Here is a 22,249-nt window from a genome sequence, read left to right as displayed (position 1 = left end):
AGGTCTCACCCTTTCATCGACATCCTTCTGCCTTTATTTACAGTAACAGTACGTGTTAGTATCCGTGCATGCATTAATAGATGTCTGATTCTCCAGCTAACATTTTGCTCAGTTCTTATCATGAGAAGACACAGAGAATCACATGTTCAAGGCTTAGTTAAACAGTTTATACAACAGGATTAGCTTCTGTGTGTTTCTGGATTAAAATCTGCACCATGTTTTAACAGGAAATCATGCAAGTCTGTACATAAGCCCCAAGTGATTTCAGGTGAAGCTCTCAGGTTTAAGACATTTAACTTCATCAAAGCCTTTCAGCTGTGAAACCTGAGCAGATTCTGCTACCTGTCACCCAGGTAAACCTCTCAGACCATCGTCCTGACTCCAGTATCTGGACTGTGAGGAGATCCCGAAAACTACAGACATCAGTTCAGGTTCCTGAGACGTGGATCCATCTGATGAAAGATAACAGCATGAAGAGTTAATAAAAGCAGGAGGATGCAGACTTACATCATTTACAGGCAGAGAAAATCAGCTTAAATTAAATTAAATAGATGAACTCAGCTAAATGCTGAGCTGGAAACGTGTCTGAAATGAATGTCCCAAATTTAGTTGGTTTCCATTTTTCCAGTCCGTTAGACGGTCTCAGCATGTTTTGGTTCTGACTTTCAGAATAATTAAAAATCAATCACAAGAAAACATTCCAGTCCAAAACAGTTCACTAAGATTTATACAGTTCATATCAGAAGTTTGATTCCTTTGAACTGGAGTGAATCTGAATAGAATAGAATAGAATAGAGTAATCCTTTATTTGCTCTTCAATAATAATAAAAAATAAAAATAAAGTAGAGACAGTACAGTAATATGAAATATACGAACTCTGAAGAAAATTATACAATTATGAAAAATATCAGATCCAGATTCTACAAAAGGTACAATTGTAGTACATTAAGAGAAAAAACACTATACAAACTGCTTTTGAAATATTTGTGTTAATTCTGTGTAAACAACAGCAGGGATGTGAACACTTATTGAGTTTGTTGGGAGCAGGGATGGTTATAAAGTCTAAAAGCTGCTGGTAGGAAGGATCTGTGATACCACTCCTTTGTGCACCTTGGATGCAACAGTCAGTTGATGAGGAAGCCCTCTAGTTCTGCAGCAGCTTCATGCATGAGGCGGGAGACATTGTCCAAAAGTGGTGTTATGGTGTTGATGAGCTTATCTAACTGCTTCCTTTCAGCTGCAGATAAACTCCTGCTCCAACAACTGCTACAACACGATAGAAGATGCCAACAGGAGTGCATTGAGCACTCCTGAAGAATCTCCCCAGCGGCTAAAGTCTGCTGTGGCCCTTCCTGTAAAGAGCATCTGTGTTGGGTCTCCAGTCCAGGTTATTGTTCAGGTGAACACTCAGATACTTATCAGTGTCCACTACCTCAATGTCAGTTCCCTGGATGTTCACCGGTGTCAGTGTGGTGGGTCTACGACTGCAGAAGTCCATCACCAGCTCCTTGGCATTCCCGGGCATTGATCAGGAGGTGGTTCAGCTGGCAGCAGTCCACAAAGTCCTGTGTCCACTCTCTGTACTCTTGAGTCGTCCTTACCTGTGACGAGGCTGATTATGGCAGAGTCATCAAAGAACTTCTGAAGGTGTCCAACCAGGGGAGTTGATGAGGTAGAGTCTGCAGTGTAGAGGATGGACAGGCACTGTGCCAGCACAGTTCCCTGCAGGGACCCCATACAGCAGACCAGCCTGTCAGAGACACAACCCAAACTCTCCAGTTCTTTTCTAAAACAAGAACTGCCTGCATAAGGCACTCCACCTCATCCCTAAAGCCAGACTCACCCCCCAGAGATGAACCCCACCACTGTGGTGTAATCTGCAGACTTGACAATGGTGTTGTGGTGAGTGCAGTCATAGGTGTAAAGCAGGTGGCTCAATACACAGCCCTGTGAAGGCAAGTTCATTTATAGCACATTTCAGTAGCAAGACTATGTGCTGTACATGAAAAAAAAGAGAAAGAGACGTAATAGGAAATGTACATTACAGTAGCATAAAGGTAATTAAACAATCAATGAACACAAATAATTAAAGAGAATAAAAATAAATAATTAAAGTGCTAAGATGATAAGAAATGAAAAATTAATGATAAAATTATAAGAAAATGAAAGGAAAGTTGGACTGAAAACTTAACTAATAATGTTTAGATGGCCCAGTCAAAGGCCGCTCTAAACAAATAAGTTTTTAATCTTGATTTAAAACAACTTAGGGTTTCGGCGCTTTTACAGTTTTCTGGGAGTTTATTCCAGATTAGTGGAGCATAAGAACTAAAAGCTGCTTCTCCATGTTTGGTTCTGGTTCTGGTTCTGCAGAGTAGATTTGAGCCAGAAGACCTGAGAGGTCTGGGTGGTTGATACACTGACAACAAGTCTGTAATGTATTTTGGTGCTAAGCCATTCAGTGATTTATAGACTAACAGAAGTATTTTAAAGTCTATTCTCTGAGCTACGGGGAGCCAGTGTAGGGACTTTAGAACCGGGCCGATGTGCTCCACTTTCTTAGTTCTAGTGAGGACGCGGGCAGCAGCGTTCTGGATCAACTGCAGCTGTCTGATCCACTTTTTAGGCAGACCTGTGAAGACACCGTTACAGTAATCAATTCTACTAAAGATGAACGCATGAATTAGTTTTTCTAGGTCCTGCTGAGACATTAGTCCTTTAATCCTGGAGATGTTCTTTAGGTGATAGAAGGTCGACCTTGTTACTGTCTTTATGTTCCTCTGAAGGTTCAGGTCTGAGTCCATCACTACACCCAGGTTTCCAGCCTGACTGGTGGTTTCTAGCTGTATTAACTGAAGCTGTGTGCTAACTGTTAAACGCTCTTCCTTTGGTCCAAAGATTATTACTTCAGTTTTGTTTTGATTCAGCTGAAGAAGATTTAGACCCATCCATGCATTGATTTCTTCTAAGCATTTACCCAGCGCTTGAATTGCTTCATAGTCACCTGGTGACATCGTAACGTATAGCTGTGTGTCGTCTGCATAGTTATGATAACTTACGTTGTTGTTTATTAAAATCTGAGTTAGAGGGAGCATGTAGATATTGAATAGGAGGGGCCCTAAGATGGACCCTTGGGGAACGCCACATGTGATTTTTGTGCTCTCTGATGTAAAGTTACCTACTGACACAAAAACGTCCCTGTCCTTCAAGTAGGATTTAAACCAGTTGAGTGCTGTACCAGAAAGGCCGACCCAGTTTTCCAGGCGCTCTAATAAAATGGAGTGATCAACAGTGTCGAATGCTGCACTAAGGTCCAAGGGGCTGGAGGAAAACACCTGACAAAAGGGACGTGTTTATTATTTGTGTTAAATCAGACGTTATTACAGGCAAAGCTTTCTTAAGGAAAGCTGTGGGTAAAAGATCGAGACAGCAGGAAGAAGAGCTTAGTTGCTGTACGATTGTAGTTTAAGAGAAGGTGCTGAGGCCGAAGGCCGAAGATGTATGTTGGCCCAGTCTGACCTTCTGGTTGCGACCCGACAGAAAGCTGCGGATCCACATGGAGGTGGAGTGTGGCAGTCCAATGTCCCTCAGTTTGTCCACAAGACTGTGAGAAATGGTGTTGAATGCAGAGTTATGGTCCACAGTGAAAAGTTAGAAATCCTGATAAGGACTGCCAGATGGTCACTGCAGTCCCTCAGCACTCATCTGGGGAGATCGTCGGGTCCTCAGCTTCACAGCCTGCAACTTGTGCGTTCCTTCATTCTCCTCCACAGTGAGCGTGAAGCTACTGTGGGCTGTAGGGTGTAATGCAACTACCTGTGGTGGGATCATCTCAAAGTGGGCAAAGAAGAGGATGAGCTCCTCTGTCAGGGTGGCATCACCATCAGCAGCAATGAGGTTGGTCTTGTAGTCAGGTAGCTGCTGGAGCCCTTTCCACACGTACCAGCTGTTGTTGCTCTTCAGGGGGTCCTCGATCCTCCTCCTATAGCCTGACTTGGGCTTTCTGATGCCATTTGCTTGGGCTGTGCTGTAGAGTCCCTTATTGCCTGACCTAAAGGCATTGTTTTTCTGCTTCAGCAGCGGCTGGACCTCCCTGGTCATCATGGGCTTTTTGTTAGGGTCGACCCAGGTGCATTTTTCCACAGTAACAGTGTCTACACAGGTCTTCATGTAACAGAACACTATCTGGAACACCTCCAGGTTTGGGTCTTCAAATATTTCCCAATTGGTCCTTTCAAAGCAGTCCTGCAGCTGTTGGAAGACATCATCAGACCACATTTTAAGAGTTTTTGTAGTGGTGAGAGCAGGTTTCCTGAGGGGGACATACGCAGGAATTAAAAACAGACATGTAGTCAGACTGGACCAGTTGTGGTAGTGGCCTAACCTTGTAACCCAGCTTGAGGTTGCTGTAGAGGGTTATGTAGCACACATTACATGCTGGTGGAGTTTGGGGAGCACTGCCTTTAAGTCCACTTGATTGAAGCCCCACACTATACAGCGTCAGGGTGCTGGTTCTGCTGGTCGCTAATGCTGTCCAACAGTTGAGCTAGCATTAGCATCTGGTAGGATGTAAGCAGCAGTTACCAAGACTACGGTGAACTCTCTCAGGAGATAGATGGGCCTGCATTTAACAGTCACATACTCCAGGCTAGAGGAGCAGGTACCGTCTACAGTTACTGTGTTGGTACACCAGCTGTTATTAATGTACACAGAGCCCCCCTCCTCTGCTCGTACCAGAGCCCTGTCCTGGTGCTGCGCACTGTAGCCTGCTTGCTCAAAAGCAGAATCCAGGATGGATGAGTGTAGCCAGGTCTCTGTAGCTTAGCTAGCACGCCGGCTCTACTGCTTTGCTTCTGCTCCTGCTCAAGGTGCCGCCTTCGTCTACTTCCCCCAGGGAAGGTAAACCACGGAGATCCGAGACTCCCAGCTATGTCCGCTGGGATCTTGTGTGAGTTAACAAACTCACCTCTAACAAGCAAACTCCAATATTAAGGAGATCACGCTTAAGGTGCTAATGTTGGAGTAAGAGATTCTTTCCTGGTCCTCTCAGTCCACGGTGATATTAAACTAGTTTCACTGTGGAGTGATACTGGTGTTCCAGCTGTTTCTAGTTCATGGCAGACCTAAGTGTTGGTGGCTCTTGGGTTGTTTTTGAACCTGGAACCAGCTTCCTCCTATCTGAGCTGCACAGTTTGGGTCAGATGATTCAAACTTGGACACAGTTGGGTTTTCCCATTAACATTAAGCTTGTGGAATAACTTTAACGCTGTTGGAAACTCATAAAACTTAGAAGAATAGAAAAGATACTTTACTGTCTCAGTTGGGAAATTCTGCTCAGTGAGTGAACATATGACCTGGGCCACACACATCACTAAATAAATAAAAAACTAACAAGAATGTGAAGGCAGATCTAACAATAGCTCCTCTGCGGCTTATGGTTTCCATGCATACCAGCCAGTAATGCTCCAGGATTTTCCAGATTCACCCAGATACTATGATATGACCGAGTAAACAACCAGAAAACAGAAAAGGATTTGCTGTTCAGAGCTTCTATTCTGAGAAGAGCAACTTTTAAATCTGTTGATTGATTCATTGTTGAAGAAACTAAAAACGTTTAATATGAAAAAGAGTTTTATTCTGTTGTTGGAAAGATCTTTGTAGCAACACCTTCTACCTGATTAAAAGCAGTAGATGATCAGCAGAATAGTCTTTGATTCAACAGATGTCAGTCTAAAGGTGTTCTACGTGTTTCGGGCGGATACTCAGGAGCTTACTGGCAGTTCTGGGTTTCTGTCATGCCAATAAAACAACAAATAAATCATTAAAACCTTCTGCAAGAGATCCATCTAAGCTTCCAGGTTTCTATCTCCTTCAGATGCCAAGCTTCCTGTTCTTTTTCTGCAGAATCTGAATTTTCATGTCTCTAAGTGTTGATGAGCACCTGGGACCATACAGCACAACCTGCTGTCACCATGGTAACTACCAGGCAGAGATCACCTGAAAGGTCATCCTCGCTCTCATGATGAAGGTCTCCATCAGGGACTCAGACAGGCCGCATTCTCTTCAATTTGTTCTCATCTGTAGGAAAGTTCAGCCTTATTCTCAGCTGCTGGACTCTGCCACCTGCAGGTTGCTAAGTGTATTACAACAAGAATTCAGATGTATGCTTACATTCCCTGTACAAGCCCTGCTACTTTAGGAATAATAATAATTTTCCTTATCATTTATGAGTCTGAGGAAACATGATAGTAGAATCCTGACATCCCATTAGTATCCCTGTTTCCATGGAGACACCACGGCTGTAGCATCAGAAGTCTGTGTTTTGGCTGCCGATGTGAGGAGGAGGAGAGAAAGCTCTGACAGAAGCTGAACAAATGCTCAGTCTAGGTTTTGATTGCTGGAATTTTAAATCTGAAGTTCCTCAGGGCTCACTGTCTGTTTCAATTATGTTATTATTGCTATTTAAGTCTTTTTTCCCCAGTTTATTTTATTTAAAGATGATACAATCAGATTTAATCCAGCTGGGATTCATATTGGAACTGTAAATGAGGCACAGATCTGGATGTGGAAGGATGAAGAAAGATTTTCTCTGTTTTCTGTCTCATGTTGAATGTTTGAAAATACCCACAATTTAGTTTACTCATGTGGTTTTTATTGATTTTTTTAAAGGAAAAAATTGATGAAAAGTGTACTGCCTCCTTCTCAGACAAACAATATCTGGACTTTTCACCTTTGTGCTGATTATTAAACCTTATTCTAACATCTACTTGAGGTTCTGAATGAAACGTTTTCTGCTCAAAGTTCAGATGCTGAGCAGCGGCTGCCTCTTGTCAGGATGATGTTCTGACTGGGCTCAGTGGGCCCAGGCTGGTCATCATCTGATTTAAATCCTGAAAACTTGTGTGTGTGTGTGTGTTCCTGAGCAGTGGAATGAGTCAGGAATACTGCTGATCGACAGAAACACAAGCACAATGGCCGACCACACCCACCCCTCCACATGTAAACACATACAGACAGCCTCCATCAGTCCACTGGCTCTGAGGCGACTCTATGAGGTGAGTCCTGCTTGTCTCTGTGTGTGTTCCTCTACCTGTGTGACATCATGATGACATCACCTTCCTGTGTTACTGATCAGTTTTACTGAATGTGGAGTTTTAGCCCCGCCCCCACAGCTGACGACAGCTGCTGTTTACTCCGTAAACAAGTTTGTGATGTTTACAAACAAACAAAGTTTCGGTTTCTTTGATGAAACAAAATTCTTTTCAACAATCAAGAACTACCAACAGTTATTTGAGGAAACAGTCTCTGAAGATAAACCATCAAACATCTCGACACAGCCAGAACCAAACCCAACAGACTGACCAGTACCTTCAGCCATCAGAACCGTAAACTAAACATAGACCTTTTCTCCTCTGTTAGAGTTGAACTTGTCGGGCGTGGCGGTGCAGCAGGAGTAAAGTGTGCAACCCATCTATGGAGGCCATGGTCCTTGACCTGCCTTCATGGGTTCCAGTCCCGGCCCTGTGACTTTTACTGCATGTTTGCCCCTCTCTCTCCATCCCATTTCCTGTTAGATAACTTACAAAAATAAGGCCTCTAGTGCCACAAAATTAACCCCTTTAGCTTTAAATGCAAAATCTCAACGTTTCACCAGTTTTTCTGTAACCGGTTAAACTTTCATATAAAGCTTGACTGGAAACATTAATATTCAGTCTGTTGAGGTGACACAGAGAGGTTGGTCAGAAGATCCCTAAAGTCCTCCAAGTATCCTCAACAACATATCAGATCAGCAGAAGGGATGGGTCCATGGATCAATAAGGAGAAATAAATCTTGTTCATTTAAACAGTTACAGCTCATTAATGACTTCCTGTTTCACATCAAAATTAAACGTTACAATAATTATGAATAATCCTGATTATTCTGTCTCAGGGCTGCAGCCGGCTGTTGGTCACAGTGACACCATCATCCTCACTTGAACCAGAACCAGAAGGAACAAGTTAGGTCCAGTTTGTGGCAGCAGTATGTTTCGGTACACTCCGCCCTGGAAGGTTCTGTGCCAGAGTCTGGATCCGGAGAACAAGGTGAGGCTCACAAACAACATGATGCAGTGCCACTATTTGGGCAGCAGGGGGCAGTGAGGGAAGAATCAGGTTTGTTCTTGGGTCTTAGTTAAGAAAAAATCAATCCTGACCACATCGCCACAAACATCAGAGCTGCAGCGTCACGTTTCTCTTCTTCTCTAAGAACCTCTCAGTTCCTGTGAGGCAGGAACCTAGATACTAAATATCAACTCCATGGTGATGATCCAGAGTCCACCTGATGAGGGAGAGGGTTGTGGGCGGGGCGTTAGTGTATGGGCGGGGCTTCATAGTGACCTTTGTCGCATCATTCAGCTCCTCTTCAGACTGTTGGAGCTGCTGACTGGAAGCTGATCTGAGGTAAGATTCAAACTTTGTTTGTTAACTAAATCGATTGATTTGAGGTCAAAAGAAGAGACTGAGGAGATGCTTGAGTGTGTTAGGGGGTGGAGTCATGTTTGTCCACAGTCAGCTCTGTCCAGAGACAACACACACACACACACACACACACACACACACACACACACACACACACACACAAACACACACACACACACACACACACACACACACACACACACACACACACACACACACACAAACACACACACACACACACACACACACACACACACACACACACACACACACACACACACACACACACACACACACACACACACACACACACACACACACACACACACACACACACACACACACACACACACACACACACACACACACACACAAACACACACAAGCTGACTGTGGATCAGCTTGTGTGTGTTTGTGTCAGATGAACTCACCTGTTGATTCCAGGGCTATTGACCTCAAATAGGATCTGTGTATCAGGTCCATAACTGGTCCACCTATGTTCTGTCTCCCATCGGACCTTCAGGCTGATAAAGACAGTTGAAGCTATCAGAGGCTATCAGGACACACTAGCAGCTTCTCTGCAGGAGTGGCAGCTTATCAGCTGGACGCAGACAGAGCTGCAGTTCTGAACCTCTGAACACTTCCATGTCAGATTCTGCTTGGTCCAGGTTCTCCTCTACCATGTGATTTATTTGTGGTAAACTGTACTGATCCAGGCTGAACCTCCTGATATAAACCCACCTTTTTAAGAAGCCTGAACCATCTCAGATCATCAAACTCTTGTGGACATTTCTCTCAACTTTGACCAACACACAGTTTGCCAGAAGGACCTGCAAAGACTTTATTTTTGAAGACAATTAATTAATAACACAGATGATTTTATTCTGTAGATGTTTTATTGAGTCTGTTTTAATGTTTGGTTTGATTGCGTGGTCTGGAAGCTTGTCCTTGAAAAATAAAAGCTGTTCAGTCTTCTTAAAACTCCCAGTAAAATGATTGGCATTCCACAGCGCCCCCTAGCTACACCTCCCTTTTGTTCTTCCTTCAGGTTGAAGGTACAGGTTGTCAACTGTAAGACAGTCAGTACACATATTATTTTATCTCAAGGGCAATTAAAGCTCTTAATCAGCTTTGACCAAGCTGGGCACATTTTAAATGTTTAATGGTGTTAATGGTCTTCAGAACCTTTATTATTACGTGGGGAAATTGTGTTGACACAATTGTGTGAATTATGCTTTGACTGCTACTGGTTCAGTCTGGTTCTGAAACACACACATCAGCAGTTCAGGTCCAAAAACATTCAGATCTCTGGATTCTCAGTTGGGTTTTAACAGCACCACCGAATGTTCTGCTGCCAGCAAAGCTTCAGGAGGAACTTTTCAGAAACAGAACATTCAAACAGGAGCCTTGCAGAGGGTGCTACATTCTGCTGCAGAACACCTAGAACAGCACCAGTCCTGTACTATTATTAAACCAGTCCAACACAGAACTAAAACAAGGCTAAATTCAAAATGAGACCAACACAGTGGGGATATCTGATTAACAGCAGTCCGGACCCAGTTTAAGAACAGTTCAGAGCCAACTTTTAATCAGCACAAAACCTGTCAATATACTATTCAGAACCAGAAAGAAACCTGCCTAATTCAACCCAGCACAGAACCAGTATGAAACCAGTTAGTGTAGGGTGTTAAGCGCAAGACCCATGTATGGAGGCCTTACATCCTCGACGCAGCTGTCCCAAGTTTGAGTCCCGGCCCCAGTGACATTTGCTGCATGTCTTCCCCGTCTCTCCACCCAATTTCCTGTCTGCTGACTGTCAGAAAATATACTGGAAAAAATAAGGCCACTAGTGCCGCAAAAAGAATCTTTAAAAATGAACTAGTATGGCCCAAGTCTAATTAAATCGTGTCAAGAACCAAGCTCAAGTTTAATTTATTTACAAGACACATTTAAAAAAACAACACCCAAAGTGTAATACAAAAACAAAAAAAAAGCAATAAAACCAGTTTAAAGTCTAAATGGAACCAGTCCAGGGCCCCCACGTCCTAAAGAGTGCGCAGCTTTCATACTAAATGTTTGCGATAGAAGGGAATTCTGAAACCTGCGGCGCACAAAAACCAAAAAAATCAGATGCAGAAGCTGTGCGTAGACACGTCCCCGCACACGTAGCCTTCATACATCCCAATTTATGGTGGATTCTGTGCAGCTGCACGTGGCGCTTGGACCGCCCGGTTCACGCCCCTGAATACATATGCAAAGTAGTATAAATAACCAGAGAGCACCCATCACGTGTCCAAATAACCATGGCAACGGTGCTGTGACAGTCGACACTAAGAGACTTTGACTAGACCATGAGGGATCTTTGGGTCAGTTACAGCAAATCAACAACTTGAATGACATCAGAGACTCAAATCTGACTGGAAATAAAATGGTTGTTGACTCAAACCCGTCCAGTTCTACAGTGTCTGCATCAGATTCAAACGGCGCCATCTAGCTGCTGCACTGAGTTCAATCATTGCTGAATGGTGATCATCATGAGGTGAATATGTCTCCTATATCTCCATCAGGAAGACTGTCACCACACACTCTGTGAAGAACTTTAAATCTTTACAACCATTCAGGACGTCACATAAAAAGATAGATAATAACCCAGCAGCCGCCATCGCCACGGAGGTTTGTTCCCAACACAACTATTATTATTAGATTAATTATAATTATTATTATAGTATAAAGGGATCATGAGTTGAGGCCATCGTTGCTTTGCATCCATCAGAGAAGCTCCGGTTGAAAGGACCGCAGGGTAGTGAGAACTGGAACTGGTACCAGTGGTTCTGTTTCCCTCTGTAGCACTGAGACCAGCTCCATGCAGAGCTCCAAGATGATTGTCCTGGACAATCTAAACCAGCTGATGAGCCATGCATCATCATGTCCCAGCAGGTCAGGAGGATCTCCAACTTCTTCCATTGGTGATGTCCTCCAGCTGAACCAAAGCTGCCATCGTTCTACAACTAGGAGCAACTTTAGCAGCTATTTATGGACATGTGTGGTTGTCTCCAGCTGGTCCACCTTAGGAACCATTAAACCTGACTTGTTAGGAGTTCATCTGCTGATCCGACACCATTTTATTCTCAGTGAGAATGAAAGTGTCCCTTAGATGGTTCTCATGCATTTTCTGCTCCTCAGCGCTCAGACTGAGGAGCATTTCCATCTACAGGTGACAGAAACAGAGGAAGTTTCTGTTTCCATCCAACTGAGGTTGTTTCCATCATTTTCTGAGTTGTGTGACGTTATTGAGGCTGAATGTGATTCAGTTTCATCGCTCTGGTTTAAACCATAAAAGCTCAAAGTCATGAAGAAACATCAAGTTTGATGCTCCATGAATTAAACTGGATGGAGTCATATTTCAGTGGATTTAGGGGAGGTTCAGTTCTCTGTAGTTTATTATCGTTGATAGGAAAGGTTTGCCAGGATTTACGCACACTTTCACGCAACGTTTATTTTTGTACATGCCGAGTTGTGTGTAGAACATGGCGCTGCAAGGTTCTTGAGCGTACATACGCTTCGTACATGAGGCCCCAGAAGCATGTAAAAATGCATAAAACATGACTGCTAAATCCAGTAAAAAAACAATGTTAATGGAACTCATCACTTTAAAACTAATAATACCCTATTCTTATTCAACCCAGTCCACAACCAGTTTAAAACGGAATGAGTTAAACCAGTTTGAAAGCCATTGACGTGATTCAGTTTCTTGTTTTTAACACAACTGGGCCCAAATGATTCTGCAGTTCTGTGTCTATACCTCAACCATCAACAAAACCAGTATAAAATCCAGTTTAAGGCTGCTCTAATGACACAGTTCAACTGCAAAGCAGCGTAAATCTGGATGACCTCAGCAGAAATGCATTCAGGTGATCGTCTCTGATGACGGTCTCTCAGTTTAACGGTTCAGTTCCTACAAGACCAGCTGCCGTCAGCATCTGGACTCTGACCTTTTAGGCTGGTTTATGATCAGGAATTTTGGATTGGGTTCATCTGAACTGGATCAAATCAAGGACACAGCTGCTCATAAATAGTTGCCAGTCTCTGGGTTTATCTCTGCGACTGCAGGGTGAAAATCCGATAAAATGAGAGTTATTGGAGAATTATTGCTTCCCTCTGAGCTATAAACTAATCACTGATCAATCATTTCTTACCACACTGACTTCAGTTTCATTTTTCCAAACCAAAAAACATCTGCACTGCTCCCAGACCAGCTCAGAAAGTCACAAATTTCTCACAGTGCTTTGCAAACACCCTACACTTCCTGGATGTTGTTGTCATTAGTTCATTGATCCTTGGTCCTTTTTGGCTCCTTAATCCATTTTGCTGTCATTTCAGAGACTCTCAAACAAAGATTGCCAGTCTGTTTGGTCTCCACAGAGTTCTCAGAGATCCAGAGACTGTCTTCCTCCAGCAGAGCCTCCCCCCAGTGTCTCCACAACTTCCGCTGCAGACATGGACAGCTCCCCCAGGAGGTGGGTGCTAAAGCCTCTGTCCCCCCTGCTGCAGCCCTCAGATCTGCGAACCATTGCTGGTCCTGCTCCTAGCCCAGATGACCGGGACTCTGGCTCCTTGGTGGTTTTGCAGGAGAATGACAGAACCCAGAATGGCCAGGTTGAAGTCCACCTTGTCACTGTGTTGCATGATGGGAACTCTAGCAGTGACGAGTGGCAGCCCAGCAGTCCTGGCAGTGGCTCTGGCTCTCAATGCGGTTTCTACTCTTTCGTGGAGGATCCCGCAAGTCCTGAAGCTGAGCTGAACAAAGCCTGGATGGTGTCACCACAGCGGCAGTCTCAACTGGCCATCCTGAAGAAAGAGAAAGGATTCAAACTACAGACCTACAGCAGCAACAAGAAGCCAGAGAGTCTGTTCACAGAGAGCAATGGTGACTCCCAGTATAGGGTGAATCCCAACAATGGGATCAGAATGATGGATGAGGATGAGGAGAAACAGTTTCGTAAGATGATCATCCACAGCCAAGCTCCTAAGAGGAGCCAAACAGAACCACAGACCCAAGGAGAGACTCTGGACCCCATACTGTCCACAGATAGACTGATAGAAGGGTTCAGTTTGAGTTTCAGTCCTGTCAGCTCCAGACCAGAACCCCCTTGCCCCGCTGAGCCAGGGACTGTTGTTAAGGAGCAGATCAACTTTGGTACAGCCCGACAGAAGTTTCTGCAGATGGAGCAGGACCAACTGGCATTGATGCTCAGCAGTGTTCGGTCCCCCAGAACACAAATGAATTTAACTCCAGAGCTGGATCCTGATGTTTATGTGTCAAAAAAGGTGAAGATCTATGGTACCATGGATGCAAGCAATGACACGACTCCATTTAAACCAGCAGAGAAAGATGAGACGGATCTTCAGAGGAAGGTGACGGTGTTTGGGTCGAAGAGCAGTCTGAGTAGGGAAAGTAGTGTCTTTGAAGAAATGGACTCTGGCCATGAAGTACTCTCATTAGAAATGGCTGGAGGCTACACCAGTGATGATGGCCAACTTGGTGACACTTGCAAAGATCACCGGAGCAAATCCAAGGTGGTCCATGAAACACCTATTGAAAGGGAAATCCGATTAACTCAGGAACGTGAGGAGGAACTACGACGGTCTCGAGGACTGAAGCACAGCAGTGGTCGAGGAGAGATGGTCAGAATCAAAACCAGATATTCACAGCTGTCCCTGACGCCTGACACAACCTTTAGGAAGAATCAAGGGAGCTTCAACATCCACACCAAAATCCAAAGGGAAAACCTAAGGGAGGAGGGTCTTCAGCAACCAGAGGAGAGCCAGGAACCAGACAGCAGAGATCCTCCACCACAACTTGAGGACAAGTGTAGAGAGGCTGACCGACAAGATGAGAACATGACTGGAGATGAGCCTGATTCTGGAACAGAGGACGTGTTCCTATCTCCATGCTGCCCTCACCGACATCCTGATGAGTCCTGGTTCTCCCAAACAAACCAGGCCACCTCCCTCCTCTCCTCATTCACTAGCAGAGACTCTAATGACAGGAGACAAACAGCTTTCTCTCCCTCCCCTCCTGCTTCTCTAAAACCAACAGCACTGCATGAAACAGAGCTTCCTCAGAGCTGGAGGAAGAACCTGGGGTCCACTGGCCTGCAGCCCAGAGGGCAAGGAGCTCCAGATTTCATTGAGAAGGAGATTGAGGAGGCTTTGAAACGGGAACTGGAGCTGAGAGAGCTGAGGGAGTCCATGAAGGAAACCAGCAAACCCATCTTCTCTCCAACTCCTCTGATGGAACAGGCATCCAAGATAGCCATCGGGCAGTTCTACCCTCCAGTGAAAACAGGTAACTGGTTTTCACAGCACCTGGTCTGTGGGTTTTTAGTTCCAGTTTTAGAAATGTTCTGAGAACCGGGAACTGGGCAAGTCTGTTTGTTGGGAATATTCAGATTCAGGCGTCATGTTGGTAAGATTATCACTGAGCAGAGCCAAAACCAGGTGGCTTTGGATCAAGTTGAACAGTACAAACCCAAGCAGAAAGTCACAGGTTTGATTCCCTGTAGTAGCTGCACGTTCTATTGAAATCTCTTTAGACTCTTTCACAAAACATTTCTGTCATCATCTGGTGAAGATGGGCCACCTCTGAGCTCTGTTTGGCCATCCCTGAATAACAAGTGGAGGCGCTGACACTCCACACAGCTGAGTGCAAAGAGCAAACCGGCAGGACGACAGCAGGAGTCGTTCGTCATCGACGTCAGCACTGCGCATAAAATCTGCAAAGTAAGTCTCTACATCCCGTTGCTCTTAAAATCAGAGCGGTGGATGATCTGCGTATGATTTCTGAGTCTTGCTGACGTTTTTAAAGCCTGCTGCTGGCTGGCCTTACCTCTTCACATCACTCCATGGACCCGTGGAGCCAGCTGATCCGGGCCTGTGACTACCACGTTTGGTGAGTCAGGGTCAAGAGCGGGCTGACTTGAACACCCCTCACCGCTTCAGTACTTTCACAGAACACATGGAGATGCAAAAAGGTGCCTTAATCCCACCTTGAAGTGTTTTGTGATAGGAGCTTTTGACTGTATGTCCTGAACGTGCTGAGGTTCCTCCTGAAAACATGAGCTCGGTGTTGGAGATAAAAACACCTCTGACACCAAGGATCTAACTTCTGTATGTTACCTCTGCTGACATCTGTCATTTATAATGAAATCAGGGATGTGTTTATGGGAACCTCCCACTTCATGATGTTTCAGGGTTCTGATATTGGGTTGGTGTTTATCAGGTGGTTCAGACCAGTTGGAGGTCTGACAGGATCACAGATCTGTGGATCAGAGTGATGGTGGTCCTGTACAGAGTGAGAACCAGGACTTGCTCCAGTACAAACCCACTGCAGACAGAATGAGTAACCTAATGAGGCCAGAGTCCAGCGGTCTGAGTGAATTAGTAACAGCTTCTGATTTTGACTCAGATGGTCTCCTTGAGAAACCACATCTAAACATTAAGGAGAACTGGGTGGTCCTTCTCAGTCTGACCTGTGGAGGACAGTGTTACCCATCAGTAACATGTTACGGAGATGCATTCGGGGTTCAGTTCAGAGCAGCTTTCATTTTAAACACTGCAGCACTGTTGATGGAGGTGTTAGAAGTCTAGAACCACAACATAAAGATCTAGAAAACCTTTCTGCTCAAAGCAACTTTATTGTTCATATCTGTGGTTTTCCACACTGCTGTGTGTGAACATCTCTGCTTGTGATTGTCCAGACATTTCTGGAGGTTCTGATGTACAAGTTGTGCTTCCTTCCTATGACTCAGACAAACCCGTCAGTATGTCCTCGTCCTCTCCTCGTCTCAGCTCCGTGTCCTTCATCACCGCTAAGCCCTGGATCTCCTCACCTTCCCTCGACTCCTCCCCAGCGGCGGTCCGGACAGTGCCTCTTGTTCCTCGAGGGTTGACGGAGACTCTGCTACAAGACTTTGAGGAACATCGAGCCAAGCTGAAGCTGGAAGACAGCGCTGTGAGTTTCTTGCTCTGATTTTGGTAGTTCCCAGCCTCTGAGAATGGAGCAGAACGTCCTGTCTGAACAACATCTGTGTGTCTTTCAGTATGCAGGAATCCAGCTGGTTGATGACATCAACAATGAGGTAAACACTGCCAACTATCAAATGGTGCAGAACTGGAAGCCAGTTACATGAGTTACAGAACCAACCCCAGCAAGAACATTTTAATACAGGTCCTTTTCAAAATATTAGCATATTGTGATAAAGTTCATTATTTTCCATAATGTCATGATGAAAATTTAACATTCATATATTTTAGATTCATTGCACACTAACTGAAATATTTCAGGTCTTTTATTGTCTTAATACGGATGATTTTGGCATACAGCTCATGAAAACCCAAAATTCCTATCCCACAAAATTAGCATATTTCATCCGACCAATAAAAGAAAAGTGTTTTTAATACAAAAAACGTCAACCTTCAAATAATCATGTACAGTTATGCACTCAATACTTGGTCGGGAATCCTTTTGCAGAAATGACTGCTTCAATGCGGCGTGGCATGGAGGCAATCAGCCTTTGGCACTGCTGAGGTCTTATGGAGGCCCAGGATGCTTCGATAGCGGCCTTTAGCTCATCCAGAGTGTTGGGTCTTGAGTCTCTCAACGTTCTCTTCACAATATCCCACAGATTCTCTATGGGGTTCAGGTCAGGAGAGTTGGCAGGCCAATTGAGCACAGTGATACCATGGTCAGTAAACCATTTACCAGTGGTTTTGGCACTGTGAGCAGGTGCCAGGTCGTGCTGAAAAATGAAATCTTCATCTCCATAAAGCTTTTCAGCAGATGGAAGCATGAAGTGCTCCAAAATCTCCTGATAGCTAGCTGCATTGACCCTGCCCTTGATAAAACACAGTGGACCAACACCAGCAGCTGACACGGCACCCCAGACCATCACTGACTGTGGGTACTTGACACTGGACTTCTGGCATTTTGGCATTTCCTTCTCCCCAGTCTTCCTCCAGACTCTGGCACCTTGATTTCCGAATGACATGCAGAATTTTCTTTCATCCGAAAAAAGTACTTTGGACCACTGAGCAACAGTCCAGTGCTGCTTCTCTGTAGCCCAGGTCAGGCGCTTCTGCCGCTGTTTCTGGTTCAAAAGTGGCTTGACCTGGGGAATGCGGCACCTGTAGCCCATTTCCTGCACACGCCTGTGCACGGTGGCTCTGGATATTTCTACTCCAGACTCAGTCCACTGCTTCCGCAGGTCCCCCAAGGTCTGGAATCGGCCCTTCTCCACAATCTTCCTCAGGGTCCGGTCACCTCTTCTCGTTGTGCAGCGTTTTCTGCCACACTTTTTCCTTCCCACAGACTTCCCACTGAGGTGCCTTGATACAGCACTCTGGGAACAGCCTATTCGTTCAGAAATTTCTTTCTGTGTCTTACCCTCTTGCTTGAGGGTGTCAATAGTGGCCTTCTGGACAGCAGTCAGGTCGGCAGTCTTACCCATGATTGGGGTTTTGAGTGATGAACCAGGCTGGGAGTTTTAAAGGCCTCAGGAATCTTTTGCAGGTGTTTAGAGTTAACTCGTTGATTCAGATGATTAGGTTCATAGCTCGTTTAGAGACCCTTTTAATGATATGCTAATTTTGTGAGATAGGAATTTTGGGTTTTCATGAGCTGTATGCCAAAATCATCCGTATTAAGACAATAAAAGATCTGAAATATTTCAGTTAGTGTGCAATGAATCTAAAATATATGAATGTTAAATTTTCATCATGACATTATGGAAAATAATGAACTTTATCACAATATGCTAATATTTTGAGAAGGACCTGTAGAAATATGGAGAGTCCCAAAGCATCTAGAGCCAAAGATCTAACAAAGGACTATGTTCTTTCCGAGCTCCTGGAGAACATAGAGCCTAAATTATGGCCCAAACTATGACAGAGAAGTGCTTTTACTTTGAAGGGTATCTATGAGCTTTATTCTGAAAAATCCCTTTAAAGCTGAAAACCCTGAGTTTTACATAACCTCTCACACAATTTGAGTTTGAGAGGTTCTGACCCGGTTTCTGGAGTTATTCAGGGTCTATGGAGGTAGCCAAGATGGATTAATGTAAAGAAGAAGCTGTTTTGTCATTGGTTGCTATGGTGATTCCCTCTAATCGTCTCATCAGAAACATTCTGGAACATTTTGTAGATTTCTGCCATGTTTTCTGTTGGAGACATTATGTGTTAAACAGAACTTTTGGGTCCAGTTATTCTCTGGCCTGATTGGACAGAAAACTCTTATAGCAATAGGAAACAAGATGAGATGAAACAGGCATGAAAGGAGATTAAATCCAAAAAGTTATCGGTTTTTCACTGGGTCAGAACCATCATCACACTCTAAGCTGAATATTCTGTGGGAAAATCTGAAATAAAACTTCCAACTTTAACTGTGATTGTAGAAAAGTGATCAAAATGATAACTGAGTCAGGCACAGTCCAACTTTCTCTGACCCATTTATACTGAATGATGGTTCTGATGGGTGAGCTATGGAGGTCCAAACAGAACTGGGTGTAGCAGCTTAACCCAGTTGTCTCCCTCGTCACTGCTGCACTGAAGCAGAACAGGAAAGTCATGGATGGGCTGAAAACACTGATGTTTATGAGGAAATGAAGCACTGCCTGCTGACTAAACCTGTGGGAGCCTTCAGATCAGCATTACAATACAGACATGTTTTCATGTTCGCAAACTGGTTTCATTTTATTATCAACTTCATGGCTAGCATTCCTAAGGCTGACCCGAAGCCTGTATGTTGGGGTCATGAAATGTGTGTTGTTGCTGGGTAATTAGCATATTGAATACAGTTTTCAATGTTTACTGGTCACCCAGCAGAAATTATTAGCAGTTAATATTATTACTATTAATAGCTTAAATAGCTTTAGCCAGGTGCAGCCAAGGGCCAGTGAGGGTCTGGTTTGGAGACCAGTGGATTTCGTCTCTACTTTTTGCAGATGGCTACCTCCAGCCAAGACCTACAGCATGCACTGGGGCGGTTCACAGTTGAGTGCGAAGCGGTGGGGATGTCCAAAGCAATGGTTCTCGACCGGAAAAAAGTGGCTTCACCTCTACGAGTTGGAGGGGAGTTCTTACCTCAACTGGAGGAGTTCAAGTATCTTGGGCTCTTGTTTACAAGCGAGGAGGGAATGGAGCGGGAGATCAACAGACGGATTGGTGCGGCCTCCGCAATAACGAGAACGCTACATTTAGCCGAAAAGCGAAGCTCTCGATTTACCGGTCGGTCTACGTTCCTACCCTCACCTATGGCCATGAACTTTGGGTCATGACCGAAAGAACGAGATCCCGGATACAAGTGGCTGAAATGAGCTTCCTCCGTAGGGTGGCCGGGCACTCCCTTAGAGATCGGGTGAGGAGCTCGGCCATCCAGGAGGAGCTCGGAGTAGAGCCGCTGCTCCTCCACATTGAGAGGAGCCAGTTGAGGTGGCTCGGGCATCTATACCGGATGCCTCCTGGACGCCTTCCTCGGGAGGTGTTCCAGGCACGTCCCACCGGGAGGAGGCCCAGGGGACGGCCCAGGACACGCTGGAGTGACTGGCCTGGGAATGCCTTGAGTTTTCCCCAGAGGAGCTGGAGGAGGTGTCGGCGGTGAGGAAAGTCAAAGCGCATCTGCTGCTCCGACAACCAGGTCCCAGATATGTGGAAGATGACATGTACGAGTAGTTTTAGCTATGTTGAATGTAGACCTTCACAGATTAGAAGCTTGCAGCAATACTTAAAGATCTGTTTGCCATAAAATTAATGAAAAATGAAAACTATGATGTAGATCTTTCTGCAGCTACCTCAGTTTTATGTTAGAAAGGCGGTTAGATGACCTCTGAGATCATTTTCATGAACAGATGTGTTCTCTGATGCTTTAATGTAAAATCCGTCCTGAGCATGTCCCGTGGGACTGTCCAACGGCCTGCCTGCCTTCAGGGTTCCTGTGGATCCGAGTTTTCATCAACACTGCTGCATGTACCTGTTCTGAAGGTCAGAGCACATTATTCTCTCTTCTCTCCTCTTTGGTCTCCCCCACAAATCTACTCATAAACTCCAACTGGTCCAGAACGCTGCTGCCTGTGTCATCTCCAGAACATCGTCCACCCGTCACATTTCACCTGTACTTCAACAGCTCCACTGGCTCCCATCAGATATCGCCTGGAATTGAAAATCATGCTCTAAACATTTAAGGCCATCCATGCCTTTGCTTCTTCATATCTTTCTGACCTCCTCCACATTGATATTCCCTTCCGGTCTCTTAGGTCAGTCTCCTCCAACAGCCTCATCTGACCACCATGGGATCCAGGACCTTCAGCTGATCCGCTCCCCGCCTCTGGAATGCCCTCCCTCCTGACAGTAGAAACACCGCCACTCTGTCTCTATCCCGGCTAAAAACGTATCCGTTCAAACAAACATTTTTACCATGATTAGCACCACGGTTCTATTACTTTGCTCCTGATTTTTTTTTTTTTTCAGATTTTTGTTACTTTTATTGCTTTTTACTTTTGTAGGGTGTCCATGTGTGCCCTGAAAGGTGCCTTTAAATAAATGTATTATTATTCCCAATCAAACAGCATGTTTCGGTTCCTCCTGCCTTGTGGAAGAACCTTTGACAGATCACACCATGTTCCTTGGTGGTGCTCCATCAAGGAACATGCTGAATGTTTGCTTCAAGAGTTATGAATTGGCACCCTCAATAAATTCGATCCAGTTCTGTTTATAGATCCTGATCCAGTTTTTAATCCTTGACATTTCCCTCCTATGATCCACTCTTCTGGAAAATCTCTTAAGCTGTCTCATCCTCCCCTTGGTCTCCTTGTCTCCTTGCTCCCTAGTCTCCCTAGTATTTCATTGTCTCATTGTCTTCTCTGACTCCTTGTCTCCTGTTTCAGGTGGTGGAGTCAACTCGAGTTGTTCGTCATAAGAACCAGCGAGCTCTGCTGTGGGAGGCAGGAATGTTCATCAACCAAGACAACCAGTGAGACCACTAGGACCAGATGCAGAACCAGATATGGTTCCCTGAGTGTGGATAAATCCTGAGCAGGGTGAAGGATTAGAGACTCCTGAACAAATCAAGCAGCACCTGACGGACTCTTACAGACGTGGCGTCCTCACCTCATCCAATCAGCTGCTGCCCAGTAGAGACAACTGGTTTCTTTCAGCAGAACCTCAGAGTGAAGCAGCGGTTTAATCTTGAGAATTTTAATTTGACACAGCTAAGCAGGAAGTGTGTAACTGTTCATTAATAAAGCTAATGCACCAAAATAAACGAAATAATAAAATCATGATAGTTTCTGGCCTTTACTCTGCAGACTCCACAGATTACAGCTTCAGTTAAAAAACGCTGTAATCGGAGCTTCCACGTTGCAGTGGACACAACCCACTGTCAGGTTTATTCTCGGCACCAGATGTGTCCTTATTCAGAGATGATTAAAGGGACTTAACATCATTTAAGGTGCTTCCACCTCACGAACCCAGATAACTCCCAGCCGAGTGAGATTCACCAGCATGGTGCGCTCTAATTGGTCAGTTCCATCAGCTTGATTAGCAGTCAATCAGACCATGTGACAGGTGGAGAATATGCTTACCGACTGAGATTTCTCCTGATTTAAATAAAGAATAAATACATTTAAATGTTAACTGATGGCCTTCAGAAGCACACCTTTTTTTTTTTTCTGACTGTTGCCATGAACACATTTGCATAAACCACCTCTTGGGTCTGAGTTTCAGATTTGATTCGGTGTGCGAA

The 22,249-nt window shown here is 44.7% G+C and overlaps 1 protein-coding gene across 4 annotated transcripts; it reads left to right on the top strand.

Annotated features, from left to right (window-relative positions):
• Positions 1–6,921: 6,921 nt before the first annotated feature.
• On the top strand, positions 6,922–21,785 carry LOC124873368 (mitotic spindle positioning). Of its 4 annotated transcripts, none has more exons than XM_047373958.1 (6): positions 6,922–7,052; positions 7,928–8,079; positions 12,877–14,803; positions 16,266–16,468; positions 16,557–16,595; positions 21,393–21,785. In XM_047373958.1, exons 2-6 carry the CDS (start codon positions 8,020–8,022, stop codon positions 21,480–21,482), a joined length of 2,319 nt encoding a protein of 772 aa, XP_047229914.1. In that variant the 5' UTR covers positions 6,922–7,052; positions 7,928–8,019; the 3' UTR covers positions 21,483–21,785. The 4 variants fall into 4 exon arrangements, with proteins under 4 accessions (XP_047229914.1, XP_047229913.1, XP_047229915.1 ...); XM_047373957.1 differs by having other exon boundaries at positions 12,835–14,803; XM_047373959.1 differs by lacking the exons at positions 6,922–7,052; positions 7,928–8,079 and adding an exon at positions 8,348–8,436 and having other exon boundaries at positions 12,835–14,803.
• Positions 21,786–22,249: the final 464 nt, after the last annotated feature.

The sequence above is a fragment of the Girardinichthys multiradiatus genome, chromosome 9 (genome assembly GCF_021462225.1).
Source record: "Girardinichthys multiradiatus isolate DD_20200921_A chromosome 9, DD_fGirMul_XY1, whole genome shotgun sequence".
NCBI classification, from domain to species: domain Eukaryota; kingdom Metazoa; phylum Chordata; class Actinopteri; order Cyprinodontiformes; family Goodeidae; genus Girardinichthys; species Girardinichthys multiradiatus.
The sequence above is the reverse complement of the archived record's forward strand: the minus strand, read 5'-3'. Positions and strand labels throughout refer to the sequence as shown.

Bases quoted from the DNA above. Each gene is read 5' to 3' on its own strand.
- LOC124873368 (XM_047373957.1), top strand. From the start codon at position 8,020: ATGTTTCGGTACACTCCGCCCTGGAAGGTTCTGTGCCAGAGTCTGGAT. The intron at 14,804-16,265 runs GTAACTGGTTTT...CCTATGACTCAG, and splicing joins CTACCCTCCAGTGAAAACAG to ACAAACCCGTCAGTATGTCC. The intron at 16,596-21,392 runs GTAAACACTGCC...CTCCTGTTTCAG, and splicing joins TTGATGACATCAACAATGAG to GTGGTGGAGTCAACTCGAGT.